Source organism: Neocloeon triangulifer, unplaced genomic scaffold (assembly GCF_031216515.1).
Source record: "Neocloeon triangulifer isolate White Clay Creek 2 clone unplaced genomic scaffold, ASM3121651v1 ptg000003l, whole genome shotgun sequence".
Classification (NCBI taxonomy): domain Eukaryota; kingdom Metazoa; phylum Arthropoda; class Insecta; order Ephemeroptera; family Baetidae; genus Neocloeon; species Neocloeon triangulifer.
The window spans coordinates 11,299,104-11,317,121 of record NW_026775546.1 but is presented as its reverse complement, the minus strand read 5'-3'; the positions used below and the strand labels follow the sequence as shown (position 1 = coordinate 11,317,121).

At 35.9% G+C, this 18,018-nt stretch overlaps 1 protein-coding gene across 1 annotated transcript in view; it reads right to left on the bottom strand.

The window, feature by feature from the left end:
• The window catches only part of LOC132205806 (E3 ubiquitin-protein ligase Zswim2-like), a 29,878-nt gene extending 13,080 nt beyond the window's left edge, over positions 1–16,798 (bottom strand). The window contains exons 1-5 of the mRNA XM_059635113.1: positions 16,517–16,798; positions 16,221–16,455; positions 16,034–16,166; positions 15,582–15,699; positions 2,255–2,424 (exon numbers count right to left, since the gene is read on the bottom strand). Coding sequence (XP_059491096.1) covers positions 2,255–2,424; positions 15,582–15,699; positions 16,034–16,166; positions 16,221–16,455; positions 16,517–16,798 — 938 coding nt within the window. The remainder of the gene's footprint in view (positions 1–2,254; positions 2,425–15,581; positions 15,700–16,033; positions 16,167–16,220; positions 16,456–16,516) is intronic.
• Positions 16,799–18,018: the final 1,220 nt, after the last annotated feature.

The following is an 18,018-nucleotide window of genomic DNA, read 5'->3' as shown; positions in this document are numbered from 1 at the left end:
CTGGCTCGATCAAAAGCATGGCCCAAATCGCCGCCGAGAGTAAGGTCGATTTTCGGTTGGTAAATTTTAAATCAGAGTGTATAATAGATGTAAATTAAACACTCATTGCAAGTGTTCAAAGGTTTTTTATCTTTTAAACACGTTTGTGAGTGGTTTATAAGATGAAGAAAATGATTATTTGAAGGTTTTGCAATGTATTTTAAATGGAAAAAATTGTTCCAAAATTGAAGTAAAACATTATTCTAATATCATCAATTGTAAGAATGGAATTCCATTAAGAAATTATTGTCCTCTTTAGATTGACGTTTTTTTTTTAAATTGAAAGCAAAAGAATAAAAATTTATTTTAATATAAATCAAACGTATTTTCAATACTCAATTTTAAGTATTATAAGAATATTTTTTTAATAAATTAATAAAGCTATATGATTTGGCAGATTTGGCAATTTCACTGAGTAAGAGGCAAAACAATAAAAATATGTTAATTAATATATTAATATTGAGAAGTTAATATAAAGTCTATGTTCCTACATCAACCAAAAAATGTAAAACCATTTTTCAACATCAGCCGATTGAAGAACTATTTTTCAACACCAGCCGAATGTACTCGGCATATATGTTGAAAAATAGTTGTACAATGTAGATGTGGAAAAATAGTTCAAAAATGGTAAACATTAACACCACTTATTAGAAACTTCTCCTAAATTTTATGCAAGCAAAATGTGATTAATGACTATTGAATTACTAGAATTAATCACTGAGATTTGATTTTACTTGACTGTTTTTGAAACTTAAGCATGATGGTTTAACCAAAATTTCTATTATATAAGAAGAGTGCAGCCTGCACCAGCCAAACTAATCGCCTTGATATTTGAATTCTAGAATATGAAATAAAGGGAAACGTTTCAAAATATTACGTTATCCTTATTTGTGGTTTAATTGGATTTTATGTCGAAAAATTGCTTGTTACAAATGATAATGGATCTAGGAAGCTTTCACCCAAAATTACCTGATTGATCTTTCCTTTGTTGTTTGTGCAAATTTGCCAGTGTGACTTGTCCTGTGTGGATCAAAATTTGAACGCCTCGTTGTGCACAACAAAAGAACAAGACTGCCGTTTTCCAACACTAACCGAGCTGCTTCGCTGAAATATCACGGGAATAAAAGACCGGCGCAAGTTTTGAGCTGCGCTTTGGCACACTTTTAATGTGCCACGAGGCATTACAAACATGAAAATGAATTCGCCCTTTCCCCGCCCCAACACTTTATCCTCATCACAAATGAATCGCCCACTTTTTATCACGCAACAATGAAGTGGCGAGGTATCGATTGTTGAGGGTTCGCATCAGAAACGAGCCGGGGGTGTTCACCACACAATGGTGCTCACGCGGGCTCGCACGGCCTTGGCTGACCTGCTGCCATTCGGCGTGTCGTTAAATGTGTGAAAAGCAGGTGATGCCGATTTTGCTATCTGGCCAAAGTGCGGCGGTGCAAGGCTCATCAAAAAAGAAAATAAAAATGTAAATTTCTGCAAAGTTTTTCCTTTGGAAGTTTTTGTACAGATAAGAAAGTTTTAATTCTCTTCTTGTAATTAGCAAATTTTGAGCAGATAAGGAAATTATTTTAGTTTTTATTTTCCCTGAACGGAATCCGCATGCCAAAGGTGTAATAAAAAATGACACCTCCCTCTCTCGTTGCACGCGTCATGAGAGCTACTCGAGATTGCTTTGCATGTCTGCCCGTTTGATTGGCCTCAACTTTCCACAAAAAGAGTAATTTCCGCTTTTGCAAACTCGGCCAGAAATTCGTGCTAGAGCAATTAACCTCGGCCCCATAAATCCGAATTGTTTACATCGATTTCTGATACTCCACCCGTGCCCTGACCCACGTGTCAATCTCTTAAAACCACACACATTATGGTGGCCAAAAAATTACCTCTATTATTTCAATCAGTTTTAATTTTAATTAATCAATTTAATTGAAAATTAAAAAAATCACAATAAAAAACTTCATTTTTTAACTGCATTAAATTCTGTTGACTTTTTTTAGTCTTCAACTTACAATTAGATCATTGTAATTCAATTTTAATTTGAATGATCAATGATCACGCATAAATCATACAAAATAGAAAAATTGAAAATATTATTATCGCTCCATAAATCATTTAAATCATTTACCAGTAGTTGAATTGAATTATTTTTGTTTAAATGAACCTTAACAAATAAAGAAGACGAGAATTCTCGTCATGCACTTACGGTGTGATGATTTCACGTATTCGGCAGGCTGTGGCGACAGTGGAGGTGCTGCTGCTGGCCGTCGCCTCCGAATTTGTGATGCCCTCCGACGACGACCTTTCGTTTCGCACCTCTTGATTGTGTTGACTCGCCAGCAGGGAATCTAATAACGCCATCACCCCGTCGTCGCCCTGCAAAACACGGCCGAAACTGTAAAAATGACTGGCTATAGCTGCTGGCCGGACACACCGAGGCCAGGCACGTGCGAGCGAGCGGTCGTTGCAAAATTCGCTTCGGAAACTTTGTCAATGGATCAACTTTCCTCGTCTGCGGCCGAGCCAAAGTATGCACATGTAAATGTTTGCTGCTATTTTCCAGGCAGTTCAATCAGAAAACTGATGGTCGACGCATTATGAACAGACTTTGGCTGAGCGCCTTATAATCGTAGGGTATGCAACCGGCTCGACTTTTTTTAGGTAGCATTTTTTCAATACATTCAACCTTTTTTGGAAGAAAATATTGTGCAATTTTTTGCTGATTTCTCCACGGAATGTAAGCAGATTATTAATAAAATTCCAATGCTATTTTTTGCCTAAAATAGTGGAACTAATTTAATTTGTAACATCTGTTAATCCTTGAATAAAGTTTATGTAAAAAATTGGTATTTCCAATGTTAAAAAACTTCCTTCTATACTTGTTTTGTTCAATAGATTAAAAATCCATAAAATCTTCATTTGGATATTTTTCCGGATACTTATACGGGAAAAAATTTAAGCTGATATTTGCTGTTTAATTATTTTTTTTTCTTTTTTCTTGTTAATTTAAAAAATGAAAATTCTGGTTTCGTAGATTTTTTTTAGTAAAAAGAGTCCATAAATAGGAACAAAAAATATGAAAATGCTAATATATTAAATAATTTACTTAATGAAATCTGAAAAACTCATTTCAGTTCACAGATTTGATTAAAAAATTATTTAACTGTCCGACACGTTTAGCTTTTTTATACGCAGGGTCAATGTACAATTTTTAAAACATATTTAAAATTTAGTTTTTATAAATGATTTGCAAAAATATTTTTTTTCGTAAAAAAAGTTTGAAAAAACTATATTTCATATATTTTGGAAACTTATTATTAATTTTAAATATTAAATTTGTTATAAAAAAATATAGAAATTTGAATGTAAAAATTTTTGAGTTTTTTTTTAACAAAATCCGTAGCAAATCGGCACCGCAAATCGGCGCCGTAATCGGCGCCGCAAATCGGCGCCGCAAATCGGTGCAGCACGAGCGCGGGCTTTAAAAAAAAAGATTTAAATAATTATTCTGAAAATAAGTTTAAAAAAACCCTTATAACAAATTTAAGTCGATATTATTCATTTTAATATCAAATTTTTTATAAAAAAAAATATAGAAATTTGAATAAATTAAGTTTTGAGTTTTTTTTAACAAAATCCGTAACAAATCGGCGCCGCAAATCGGTGCAGCGCGAGCGTTAAAAAAGAATTAATTTTTTTTGTAAAATAAGTTAAAAAACTATATTTCATAAATTTAGGAAACTGATTATTCATTTTTATATTAAATTTTTTATAAACAAAAATAGAATTTTGAATACATTATTTTTTTTTACAAAATCCGTAGCAAATCGGCGCCGATATCGGCGCCGCAATCGGCGTCGCAATCGGCGCCGCAATCGGCGTCGCCATCGGCGCCGAAAACCGGCCCCGCAATCGGCCCCGCAAATCGGCCCCGCAATCGGCGCCGCAAACCGGCGCCGCAAATCGGTGCAGCACGAGCGCGAGCTTTAAAACAAAGATTGAACTTTTTTTTTTGTAAAATAAGTTTGAAAAAACTATATTTCATAAATTTAGGAAAATTATTATTCATTTTAATATTAAATTTTTTATAAAAAAAATTGAATTTTGAATAAAAAATTTTTTTTTTTTACAAAATCCGTAGCAAATCGGTGCCGCAATCGGCGCCGCAAATCGGTGCCGCAATCGGCGCCGCAAATTGGCCCCGCAATCGGCGCCGCAAATCGGCGCCGCAAATCGGTGCAGCACGAGCGCGAGCTTTAAAAAAAAGATTTAACTTTTTTTCGTAAAATAAGTTTAAAAAAACTATATTTCATAAATTTAGGAAAATTATTATTCATTTTAATATTATATTTTTTATAAAAAAAATATAGAATTTTGAATAAAAAAATTTTTTTTTTACAAAATCCGTAGCAAATCGGTGCCGCAATCGGCGCCGCAAATCGGTGCCGCAATCGGCGCCGCAATCGGCGCCGAAATCGGCGCCGCAATCGGCGCCGCAAATCAGCCCCGCAAATTGGCCCCGCAATCGGCGCCGCAAATCGGCGCCGCAAATCGGTGCAGCACGAGCGCGAGCTTTAAAAAAAAGATTTAACTTTTTTTCGTAAAATAAGCTTAAAAAAACTATATTTCATAAATTTAGGAAAATTATTATTCATTTTAATATTAAATTTTTTATAAAAAAAATAGAATTTTAAATAAAAATTTTTTTTTTTTACAAAATCCGTAGCAAATCGGTGCCGCAATCGGCGCCGCAAATCGGTGCCGCAATCGGCGCCGCAAATCGGCCCCGCAATCGGTGCCGCAAATCGGCGCCGCAAATCGGTGCAGCGCGAGCGCGAGCTTTAAAAAAAATATTTAACTTTTTTTTCTTAAAATAAGTTTAAAAAAACTATATTTCATAAATTTAGGAAACTTATTATTCATTTAAATATTAAATTTTTTATAAAGAAAAAATATGGAATTTCGAATATTTTTTTTTTTTTCCAAAATCCGTAGCAAATCGGCGCCGCAAACCGGCGCCGCAAATCGGTGCCGCAATCGGCGCCGCAAATCGGCCCCGCAAATTGGCCCCGCAATCGGCGCCGCAAATCGGCGCCGCAAATCGGTGCAGCACGAGCGCGAGCTTTAAAAAAAAGATTTAACTTTTTTTCGTAAAATAAGTTTAAAAAAACTATATTTCATAAATTTAGGAAAATTATTATTCATTTTAATATTAAATTTTTTATAAAAAAAATAGAATTTTGAATAAATTTTTTTTTTTTTTTTTTACAAAATCCGTAGCAAATCGGTGCCGCAATCGGCGCCGCAAATCGGCCCCGCAATCGGCGCCGCAAATCGGCGCCGCAAATCGGTGCAGCACGAGCGCGAGCTTTAAAAAATAGATTTAACTTTTTCGTAAAATAAGTTTAAAAAAACTATATTTCATAAATTTAGGAAAATTATTATTCATTTTAATATTAAATTTTTTATAAAAAAAATTTAGAATTTTGAATAAAAAAATTTTTTTTTTACAAAATCCGTAGCAAATCGGTGCCGCAATCGGCGCCGCAAATCGGCCCCGCAAATCGGCCCCGCAATCGGCGCCGCAAATCGGCGCCGCAAATCGGTGCCGCACGAGCGCGAGCTTTAAAAAAAAGATTTAACTTTTTTTTCGTAAAATAAGTTTAAAAAAACTATATTTCATAAATTTAGGAAACTTATTATTCATTTAAATATTAAATTTTTTATAAAAAAATATAGAATTTCGAATAAAAATTTTTTTTTTTTACAAAATCCGTAGCAAATCGGCGCCGCAATCGGCGCCGCAAATCGGCCCCGCAAATCGGCCCCGCAAATCGGCCCCGCAATCGGCGCCGCAAATCGGTGCAGCACGAGCGCGAGCTTTAAAAAAAAGATTTAACTTTTTTTTCGTAAAATAAGTTTAAAAAAACCAAATATTTCATAAATTTAGAAAAATTATTATTCATTTTAATATTAAATTTTTTATAAAAAAAATAGAATTTTGAATAAATTTTTTTTTTTTTTTTTTACAAAATCCGTAGCAAATCGGTGCCGCAATCGGCGCCGCAAATCGGCCCCGCAATCGGCGCCGCAAATCGGCGCCGCAAATCGGTGCAGCACGAGCGCGAGCTTTAAAAAAAAGATTTAACTTTTTTTTCGTAAAATAAGTTTAAAAAAACTATATTTCATAAATTTAGGAAAATTATTATTCATTTTAATATTAAATTTTTTATATAAAAAATATAGAATTTTGAATAAAAAAATTTTTTTTTTTTACAAAATTCGTAGCAAATCGGCGCCGCAATCGGCGCCGCAAATCGGCCCCGCAAATCGGCCCCGCAAATCGGCCCCGCAAATCGGCCCCGCAAATCGGCCCCGCAATCGGCGCCGCAAATCGGCGCCGCAAATCGGCCCCGCAAATCGGCGCCGCAAATCGGCGCCGCAAATCGGTGCAGCACGAGCGCGAGCTTTAAAAAAAGGTTTAACTTTTTTTTCGTAAAATAAGTTAAATCATAAATTTAGGAAACTTATTATTCATTTTAATATTAAATTTTTTATAAAAAAAATATAGAATTTTGAATAATTTTTTTTTTTTACAAAATCCGTAGGAAAAAAAGATTTGACTTTTTTTGTAAAATAAGTTTAAAAAAACTATATTTCATAAATTTAGGAAACTTATTATTAATTTTAATATTAAATTTTTTATAAAAAAAAAATATAGAAATTTGAATAAAATAATTTTAGAGTTTTTTTTAACAAAATCCGTAGCAAATCGGCAAAGTCTGGAAAAGTTTGAAGAAATCTTTTAATTTACTCGGAAATGATTACTTAAGTTCAAAGTGTTAATCTTTACTTTCATCACTTTGCCACAGATGAAAAATTTGCATAATTACTGAGGATTTAAGTTGAATTTTGTATGACTCTGATAATTGCAGTGATTGCGGAAAATTGGCCGTTTTTGAACATAATTAATCGGATATTTTGGCTGTAAAAATCAGTTCGCAGCTCCTGTCAAAGTCAATCTGATGGGGCTGTGGGCCAATTTTCGCGCGAAACCGATCAACCTGTCATGATCGCGTCAAAACGAAGTGGGTGGGTGTGTATCAGAGCCGAGAAGGGTCGGTCGGCCGTGTGGTGTGTGTGTGTGTGCGCGAGAGAGAGACCCGGTGCCCCTCGGGCTTCTTTTCATTCATTCATGAATGGAATGGAGCAACGAACGGCGAAAAAGAGAGAGAGAGAGTGCGCGGCGCGTTGGAGAAAAGGATTACAGCGACCCGTCGTCGTCTCTCTCTCTCATCATACATAACCATTACTACAGTATGGAGCCCCCGTGGCTCGTGCGTAGTACTCGAGCGCTCTTTCGTGGTTACCCTTTGGCCCACCGAGTTGGGGCACCGCCGCCGACCCACCTCTTTACCTGCCCGAAACCTCTCTGGCCATTATGATTTCCCACTGCCCGAAATATGAACTCGGTTTTGCTAATTTTCCATAGACGAGCCGCAAATCTGATTCGGACTAATTCTCCGTTTGTGCATGAAAAATTATTTCCAAGAGTTTTTGAAAGCAAAGGTTTAAGTACATTTATTATGTGAGAGGAGTTGGAAAAATACTGAAAAATAATCAAAGTTAGTTGTAAATTAACAATTTTAACCAAATTATTATTAGTGTGCGTCTGTGTTTCTGTTATCATTACCATTAGTGTAGAGCAGTGTTTTTGAAACATCTTAAAAATATCAATTTTTTTGCTATTCAAAAAGAGTAAAAAAAATTTAAAATTAAAACTCAAATAGCATGGTGTGATGGTGAAATTGCAAATAAAATTTATTTCTGTTGCTGGCATTTTTAATTGTTTGGGTGAGTAAAAATAAATCTTAAAACAAATATAGAAGCAAAAATATCTGTTTTTAATAACTTCAACCATGTTTGATAGAGCTCCTAAGTGTATGGCTTTGGTTGATTATAATAATTATTGCTGAAAATTTTATTAATAGTTGTTTTTTTTTATTTTTTATTCTCGTTACTGGAAATAACAGTTTATTATGCAGACTGATTTCATATTAAAATAAATATTCAATTAATTCAGAAAATTACATGATGACTTAATTTTTGTATTAAACCTCTACCCTCATCCTGGCCTTCCCAATGTGATCCCAGCACAAACTTTAAGAAAATATTTAATAAATTAAATACATAAATCGGATTAAACATGAAAATGTCTCTCATATTAAACTATAATTCGCAATTTCCTTAAGCACGGATATTCTGTAGGCATGTGCGCTGCTTTTAATTATAAATAACATCCAAGGGGTCAAAAATAATTACATATCGCGTGCGGATCTTTCACGAATATTTCATCATAAAAGAGGACACAATCAACCAACTGTCAATTCAGTCATGGACGCTTTACAAACAAGTTCTCCTAAAGCACCAATCCACTTTGTTGGGTGCGGACGAGTTATTTTGAAAATCTGCGCAATGTTAGGACCGATTGGCAGAAAGCTCAGATGGGCCTCACTTTTGGCAATTCTCATAGCTTTCACCGTTATTGTATTGCTCTCCTTTCTCCAACTGAAAAGAGGCGAATTTCTGGCAAACAATATTTTCCCAACTATCAATTTGGCTCTAGCGCTCTGGGTTACCATGTCCTTTGTCATTCACCAATGCGATTTACAGGACTTGATGCATTTCTCTCCAACAGAAATTCGAAAATTTAACAAGTCACTGAAAAAAGATCTGTCCGGGTAAGTCCAATATTCGCTTATTATATATTATCTCCTTATATTTATTTTTTTTTTTTAAATTAAATCCCTTCCAGAGTTTGGCGATATTCTTTGAAAATTTTGGTCGTGTACATCTTTGCCTTTGTGGTGCAAGTGCTGACAAGAGATATTCACAACAATGCACCAGACAAGGATGACTTGTTTAAGCAAAATCTGAGAGCAGACCAAGTTTATAACACTTCTGGCAAAGTCTTGTCAATTCTGCTGAATACCGCTCACATGACGGTCTTGTTCATAATGATTTCTGCTAATATTTTATATCACATTCTCTCAATATTTTTCCTGGAGTATTCTGTCGTCCTGATGGCGCATTTCAAAGACGCCGTGAAAAATTTGCATTTGCGGACAAGACTTGAATTGATGGCAGAATATTGGCCCAGCGACTTCAATTGCACGATCTACGATATAAAATATGTGAAGGAAATTCACTGCTACATTTTGAGGTGAGATAAATAACAAATTTAAAGGACAAAATATTTATTTACTATTTATTTTTTTCAGTTTGACGAGCAAAATGATGGTTTTCTGTACACCAATCTTCTTTGCGGCGTGCATTCAATTTCTTTTGGTGGCCAGCAGCATCATCGCCCACATTGTTTCAAAAGTACAAAAGTCAAACATTCCCTCCAGAATCTAAAATTTAAAGTAAAAATTTTTCTCTAACCAGGCATTGACACCCATCACGGCGATGTTTCTGATGTCGCAAATAGTCCAAAACTTAGTTACCATTTTATTATTCTGCAATTACGGATCAATTATTTTTGAGCAAGTAAGTGCTTTGAAAATAAAATTAACTGAATTTTCTGATATTTTGTTATTCCTTTAGAATATTTATGCCAATCGAATGCTGCAATACAGAATAGCAATTGCACCGTTGGAAGAACCGCCAATTGAAAGTAGTCACCCTGATTATCAGAGTATGCAAGTTATAGAGGCCAGGACCAGCATTGATTTCTTTTTGACTTGCGACAGCTCGATTCTCCCTCTGAACGTTCATTACGAAAACTTTAAAAAGGTAATGTTTTTGAGTTTTTTCTCAATAACAAAATATAAATGCAGCTTTTCTCTTCAGATCACCGGCATGATTTCCGTGATGTTTGCCCTGATCACAGCGATCAAACCGTTTGAAGTTCGTCAATAGTCGGCGCACGCACCGCTTATGAGAAATTATACACGTTTTGTGCAGGTGTAATTCACACGGTCTTTTGATGTCGGAGTTAAATGCTGTAGCGTGCAAATAGAATAGGCTAAATAGTGTGTAATAATTAACTTATGGCTTCATCAGCATTGTAGCACCCTCTGCGTGTAAAGTTCACTAATAAATGATTGAGTATAACTAGAACCTGACAGATTTTTTCCTTCAATAAATAATAACCTCAAAGTAGACTATTTGTGAAGAAAATTTTTGCATTTTGTTGCGTATTGAAATTTCCATAATTAAACCAACAAAAAACGTTGAACAAATATATCACATTTTTCAACACAAACAGAACTGACATAATTCAATTTTGAAACTGCAGATGTTATTTAATTTGAAGGGACTAATAATTTTTTTTTAAGTAATAAGAATTTGTGTAAGAGGATTAAAATTTAACAAGTTGGATTATTATAAACTTTTAACCTTTGATCCTTGTTGTAGTGTATAATAGTTTAAAACTTATTAATTCGGACAATATTTCCTAAGAAGTTATTTCATAAAAGCAAGAATGTCAGCTATAAAAATGCATAAGGCTCGTTTTTAAAATTTCTTTTTTTGTGCAATTTAATCTCCAAGCAGGGGCTGCTCATCATCAAATTCACTCGCTTGCACACGCTTTAAATGTGAGCTGTGCACGTGGAAAACATAAGACCAGAAATTAATTCCCCGCACTTGGCACACACTGCGGCGTTTTAATTCAAGAGAGAGAGCGAAAGCAAGTTAGTCCCCCTGCTGACCATGGCCGGTGCGCGCGGAGAAAGAGCATCAAAGGGGTGGGCAGCAGCGGCAGGGGTGCGGGGCGGCGGGGGTGGGCGTTTGCGGCGGCCAAACAGCATCTCGGGGCGCAAATTGTGAATTGTAATCTCTCCCGGCGGTGCTGTACGTTGCGTACGTACACTTTATTGATTCGCACGCCGTCCACCGGACGAGTTAGTTTTCTCTCTGACCCGTCAAGAATGCAGCGCAGCTCTCGCCCTTATATGCATGTGTCCATCTTCCGAGCTCCACGGCTGAGCAAATTTGCAACTTTATATAGGTGCGCCCGTTGTACATACATACGTATATACCTAGGCTCTCGCCCCCTGTTAAAAAAGAAGTAACCTGACTTGAACAAACCCCTGGCCATATAATAATGCGCGCCTTACATCCATCTGGCAGTTGCCTAGGCAACCACATCACCGCGCACTGCACGATGGACACACAGGGTTAATTCTAGAGGACGCGCTCAGAAGAATTTTACATCTTGTTTTCCCCGAAGTCCAGATTCGTTAATTTATTTTCAGCGCGGTGCGCTTTTCTTCCGGTTCGTGGAAAAGTGCCATGATCCGATATTTTCCGCAAATTTTAATTTAATCACTTTGCAGATTTTTTACAGCACAGTAGACAATTTCTTTTATAATTTGTAAATCAGCGAACATAATTTTGTTTTGTTTTTGAATTATGAATATTATTTCAACGCAGCACGCCGTTTGAATTCTGGTCTAACAAGCATGAACCTAATTGGCAATTTTATATCTTGAGCTAGGTTTTAATTTCATGTATGTATTAGGTCCTACAAAAAATACAAGAGGGATAAAAGCTATGAGAGGATAATAAAAATATGCTTAAAAAAATAAGTTAAATAAATAACAATAGTTATTTAAGGATTAAAATAATTTATTTTAATTATGTTAATTTCTGAAATATTTTTGTTTATCATTGCAATCATATTTTAGAATTTAAAATTCTAATTATTGTCATGATAAATTTGGCTTTTTTTGTTTCATCCTTCTCAAAATGAACCAAGTCTTCTTTCCTCCCTCTCTATGGCAAGTAATTTCGGGGACGAAAGGACCTCTAACGGAGTGGGTGGCTCGAGGAGGAGCAGTTGGCCAACTCTAGGACCATACTCTATTTACTTAGCAGCTCGTATGCAGAAGAGCTGGCTGGCGGAGGCAGCAGGGGAGAGAGCGCGCGAGAGAGGCTGACAAGAAGCGGAGAGAGCTGAATTATTAGAGTAGCCGGCCAAAACTAATGTTGTAAAATACTTGGCCGTGCGCTGGCCGCACAAGATAAAACGCCGCACACGTTCTATGTAGGAGGCAGAGAGTGAGAGTGGAGAGACAGCCCGTGATTATTATGCCCAGGGAATTTGAATTTTTAACAAAGCAATTTCGCCTGGATAACAAGCCGACAAGCAAGCGCTCGCCTCTTCCGCGCGCAGAGATATTGTCGAGGCTAGTTTTGCGCGTGGTACATAAGGAGTTTCGCGCTGGTGATTGCTGATTTGATTAAGTAAAACCGACCAGCAGCAGAAGCGACCACACGGCCACCAGAATGATGCCGGACGCTAGCGGAATAATTTAGTTCGGCGCAGAAGCTGACGGATGATCGCATTGTCGTCCCGAAATGATTAAGAGCTCCACTCTTGAATTAATAAGACAAAAAATTAAAAATAAAATTTAAACGCAAAAGACTGTTCTAAACGTGGTTAAATAAACTGATTTGTTCTTATGATGGTAAAAATTGTGAATATTCTCCAAATTGACTCTAATTGTAAGATTAAATCAGGTAATTTGATTTCCCTGTTAAAAAAAATATCTAAAACTTAAGTTTACAGAAACTTATTCTTGAAAAATTATTGAATCAGCTTAACAAGTGTAAAAATTTAATACCTACAAAAGTTAATAAATTAATTAATTAATCCACTCTCCTTTATTTTCCTCCAATTGAAAGTGAAACTTAATATAAAGTAAGTAATATTCATGATTTTATGATTTTGTAATTTTCACATATAGCACTTTTGCGTCGTTACGTGAAGTTTATCCCTTTGAGTTTTAATCATCAAAGAGAAATTCAACTAAAATTCTCATGTACTGAGCAAGAACAAATATTTATGCTCTGATAATGAGAATGAATTTTGTGCCAACTTTAAACAGGATATCAAAATTGAAAACAAAGCTAATTTTATGTTTCCCAATTAAAGCCTTAAGTAGAAAAATTAATTTCTTAATCAATGACTTGAGATTTTTTATTAAGAGTTGAAAATCCGCTCAATATCAGAATTCCAAGTTACATTTTTCATTTTTCCCACAACTTATGATTCACAAATTTTTGCCAATTTTATTTTCAAAATTTTAAAATTACGCTGTAAAAAAGTTTTTTTTAAGTTAAAAATTATTATATCTTCCTCGTTTTCAAGACGTGATCTGAATCAATCTAATGAAACAGCTTTAAAAATTATATTTTTTCTGGTTTTATTTTCAAATTCTATCCTATTACATTATCTCCACTCCAATCGGTTTATTTATTTAATTGACTCCCAACTAAGAGCTCAATAAAGCGTCGAAAATTCCGGCGCTTAGCGTCAGTGTTGGCCGATATCCCGACAGAAAGTCGAGAGGAAAGCGAAAGCATAGCATTGGACGGACGGACGGCAGCACTGCATGTATTTATCTTTGAGCCGGCCAAATTCACTGCAGCAGCAGGCAAGTGGTACGGAGCGGGGCCGAAATTCTCTCTATCGCTGTCCAACACACGGGCCACGAGATATCGGCAAGACGAAGTGCCGAGAGCAGCCAACTGAATCAGCCCCTGCTCACATAAAACCACCCATGCAACCCGCCCGGCCTGCCTGCTCTGCCGGCTGCCTATTTCAAATAACTTTCGCTCTAGCTGGCCCCACGCGCGCTCTCTCTCTCCCTGCTTGCTTGCTTTCGTTTCTAGCAGATGGGAAATCGATTCCCGGCCTTAAATCAACTTGATTTGCAGCATGCAAAAATGCGGGATGGATGTATTCGGCTGGCTCGCATGGAAATGAAGCTGTTCCGCAGGAGTCGACTCGACTATCGCCAATATGGAAATGCCTCTTTTCTTTTCCACCTGGCTTACTGGCGAGACGCGCACTCGCCACTTCTGACGCTGATGCAACTTGCCAGTTATGCGATTGCCTTGCCACTGATCGCTGGGGACCGGCCGAGATATTTGACTGCAAGGGTGCGAGGAGGTATTTCAGGAAAATCTTATCAAAGTTTTTTATGGATTATTATTGTAATTAGAAAATCAAGAGGTTTAATCAAAGCCTGGAATTTGATATTATTAATTCGGAATTGTAAAAACCCACAAAATTTCACTTTCACCTCCTTTTTTTAAAACCCGCTAGAAACAGTTGTAGTTTTAAATTGTTTATCTAGCAACCAAAAATAAAATATTAAAGATTAAATGGACTGGAATTTTTGTTTGTATAATTCTTCTTACACCCAAACAACAAATAAACGTCAAATTATTATGAATCATTTATTTTTATGATGCTCTTTTTTTGCAATAAATACAATTTCTATTCTTTTTTTAAAATAAAATTTTGCAACTGAAAAAAAGAACAATTACATGACGTAAGAAATTAATAAATGGAATAAATATAACAAATTTTATGCTGCTCTAATTTCAATTGTTAAAAAAAAATTAATCATACCTTAATAAACATATCCGAGTGAAGCCCTAATTTAATTTTTAATTTTTGTATTATTTGAAAATAATCTAAATTTTTAAATCTTGATTCAACTAAAGAAAGGCCAATATATGTGGGAGTAATTGTGAAAATATTACATACTGTTTACAAGATCACAATTTTTTTCTATTTGCTGAATGATCTTGCGTTCAGGGCAATCTTTAGGCAGAAAATTGGCGTTTCAGTAAATTTGCAAACGCCGACAGCAAATATGAAATAAGAAATTGCATTCCTGTTTGCATCGCATGGCTAAATTGGAGTGCATTCCTTAGTTGAGCCATTCCTGGTGCCCAAAGGGCCAAAGAGAATGGAATTTTTGGAATTTTCGTGTCCGCCGATTGCTGCCTGCTTTTGCATTACTGACCGATTGCCCTTTCCTTTTGAATCAATTTAAATATTTCTAGCAAAGAGACTCAAATAATTCATTTTGATAAGGAAATATCTCTTTATTAAAAATTGAAATGATGTTTAATCATAATAAAAAAAATTCTTGGAAAATTCAAAAATAAAAACGACTTATTTGTTCTGTTTTTTTTTTTTCATCTCACAAGCTAGCATAAATTATTTTTGCTCCTGCCAACAATCGTTTTAGTTTTGGTCCACGCAGATGGGAGAGCAAAACGGAATTGCGTTCAACTTGGCGCCCATCACTCACCCACTCACTGCCGTTGTCCGGCACGATAAAAAGCAACAAATAATAAAAGCGGTCGCGGTGTATAGCGGAGTCGTTAGAGAGCAATTTTTCAATCGGCCGCACGAGGGCGAACAACAGGTTGCCGCTGCGGCGGGTGCAGCGCGCAATACATCACACGCGCGCATTATTATATTTTCCGCTCTTTTTATCCGCGCGTGTATCTGACTGGGCGCCGCGGAAAAACACAAATACACCCTCGCTAGGCGATATATCACAACCTCTCTGCCCTTTGACCGCCATACATGCAAGTAAAGTCAAAATTCCCGCCGGGGTCACACCCTTTCACCCGATCATCCCTTTCGACCCAACTCGACAAATGTGTCAAAGCCGAATGGGGTCACCGATTTTCGAATTCAATATTTAAATCGGACTAACCTGTTGCTTGTGGTCCCCGGGGGCGGCAGCCGGAAGCAGTGGGGGCAGCGGCGGCGCCTTGGTTTTTGGGGCGTTCTGGAATTCCAACTTCATTTCCGACTCGTAGTTGAAAACACCCCTGTTAAGTTAAAAGTTCAGTGGTTTATTTCAATAATTAATTAATTGATATTGTTAAATTATTTTATGGTTTTTTCCTTCCAGTTGTTAATTCTTCAATAAATTAGTAAATAATTTTGGAAAATCATATAAAAACTACAATTTTTTAGTTAAAAATTAGCCAAATTAATAATTGGGCTTTAAATTAAATTTAATCCTGTTTTAAAAGGAAATTCTTTCATTATCTTTTTAATTATTAAAAAAAATGCATTTTTCTATCATTCATTCTATCTTCATTTAAAATAATTTGTCATTTATTATTTCCCTTTAAATTTTTGTTTATAAAAAAGACTAACCTGCAGACGGGGCATTTGATTGAAGGCACTTTGATTTTGAGGCCTATTTCTTCATCCTGGCAATTGTGTTTGATCCAAATTTTCATGCATCTGATATGTACATGGTTTCCACAACTATATCTGCAGTGAGTTACTAAAATTTTCCCTCTATAAAATGAAAATATTTTCTATTTTTTCATAAACTTACCTGGCTGTGGCTTTTGCAAAAGAGGCTCTAGGCAGATGGGACAGGCGTCCTGCTGGGTCAGAGGTCGAGGCTCAACAGAGGGCAATTTGCTTTTTTCCGGTTCCAGATTGGGCAAAATTCGGCTAATCTCGCTGGGTGACGGGAGTTGATTAAAAATCAAAGCTCGCGAGGCAAGTCCAGTCATAGGCACTGCCGTCTTCAAAATCGTCGAAGTTTCTCTTTCAACCATTCCGAGCTGGAAACATATATCAAGTGTATAATGACACAATTAATCCTCTTTGGGACAAAATAATTACTTGGAAAGAGAGAGGATTTGTCGGCGAGAGACGGAAAAGTCTGAGAATGGCCCAGCACAGGTGGACGCAGAGCTCTTTTTCCGAGATAAAGGTTCGGCAAGAGCAAAAGTGTCGACCGGACAGGTGGACTTTGATCGGCTTGGCTGCGGCGGTCGCTCTCAGGACGAGACTCAGAGGTCCTGGTCGGCGCACTAGAAACAGGGTCGGACCGTACAGGGCCTGCAGCTGGCGGCATCGGACGATTTCCGGACACTGAGACCGCCACGGACACTCTCGAGACATTTTTCTAAAAAGAAAAAAAAAATTAGATTGTGAAAGAAATTAATTAAATTGTTAAACTTTGAATGAAAGAGTTTTTTTTATTAACACAAATCTCTCATCATCAGGTTTTTGTTTGAAGGAAACCGCGTTTATATTTAATTCATTCTCATTCTGAGAATCAACTTTGTATGGAAAATATAATATCCAGGCAAAAAGCACACACGTGCCTCATCATTCGATCAACAAAATAATTCGCGGGCCAGCGAGCAGCAACAGGGAAAATGGAGCTGCGGTTGGCCGATCAAAGGCCGTGCACAAGGAAGGAAGTGACCAGGAAACGCTCTTCGCATTCCAGGTGGATAAGACATCAGAGAACTCGAAAGGTGCATCTCAATAAGCGCCGCTGATTATCAACAGATATATAAAGAGGTGGGAGGCATCTAATGTTACTTTAATGGTCCGCGCGCGAAATCATTTCGCTTCAGCGTAGGGAGACAATATTCGCGGGAAAGGAAAGTGAAGGACACAAAGGAGGAAACTCCGTCAAATATTTCTCGCAAATTTTTTAGCAAAAAAAAACAAAAAATGTATCTTGATCGTTGCTCTATGCATGAGAGGAAAAAGCTATTTTGGATAAAAAAAAATAGCTTCCAATAATAAAAAAAATTTCATGCTAAAACATACAAATGGAGTGATATTTTATTATTTATTTTAATTTAATTTTTTTTGTCTTTTTAAATTTCCAATCTTTATCATAATATATAATGGAATGATGGCACATAATAAACTGGAATTATAGCAACAAATACTTAAATCACAACAACTGATATAATGTAAAATTTAAATAGCTATAAAATAGACAAACCCAGAATAAAAGTATAATAAAATTAATTGGTTTAACATTCCAAATACACAATTCCTTGATTCAAGCGCATTTTATTGTAATTTTTCGAAAAGCAACGTCAAATAAGTAAAAATTTCTCAATTTCAATCGATCGATATAATTCAATTTCCATAAGTTTCTTAACAATTAACAATTATAACAATTAACAGTTTTTTTTTTAAATTGAACAATATTCTCATTTACTTATTCTCAATTCTATTCATATTTACTGTCATAAACACCATTTTGATTAAAAAAAAATCTTGTCTTATTTTAAATATAATTTAATTTTCTTTTTATTTGTAATAAATAGAGATATTAACCTTTTCAAATAAAAAACGAAAAACGTATTCCCGAT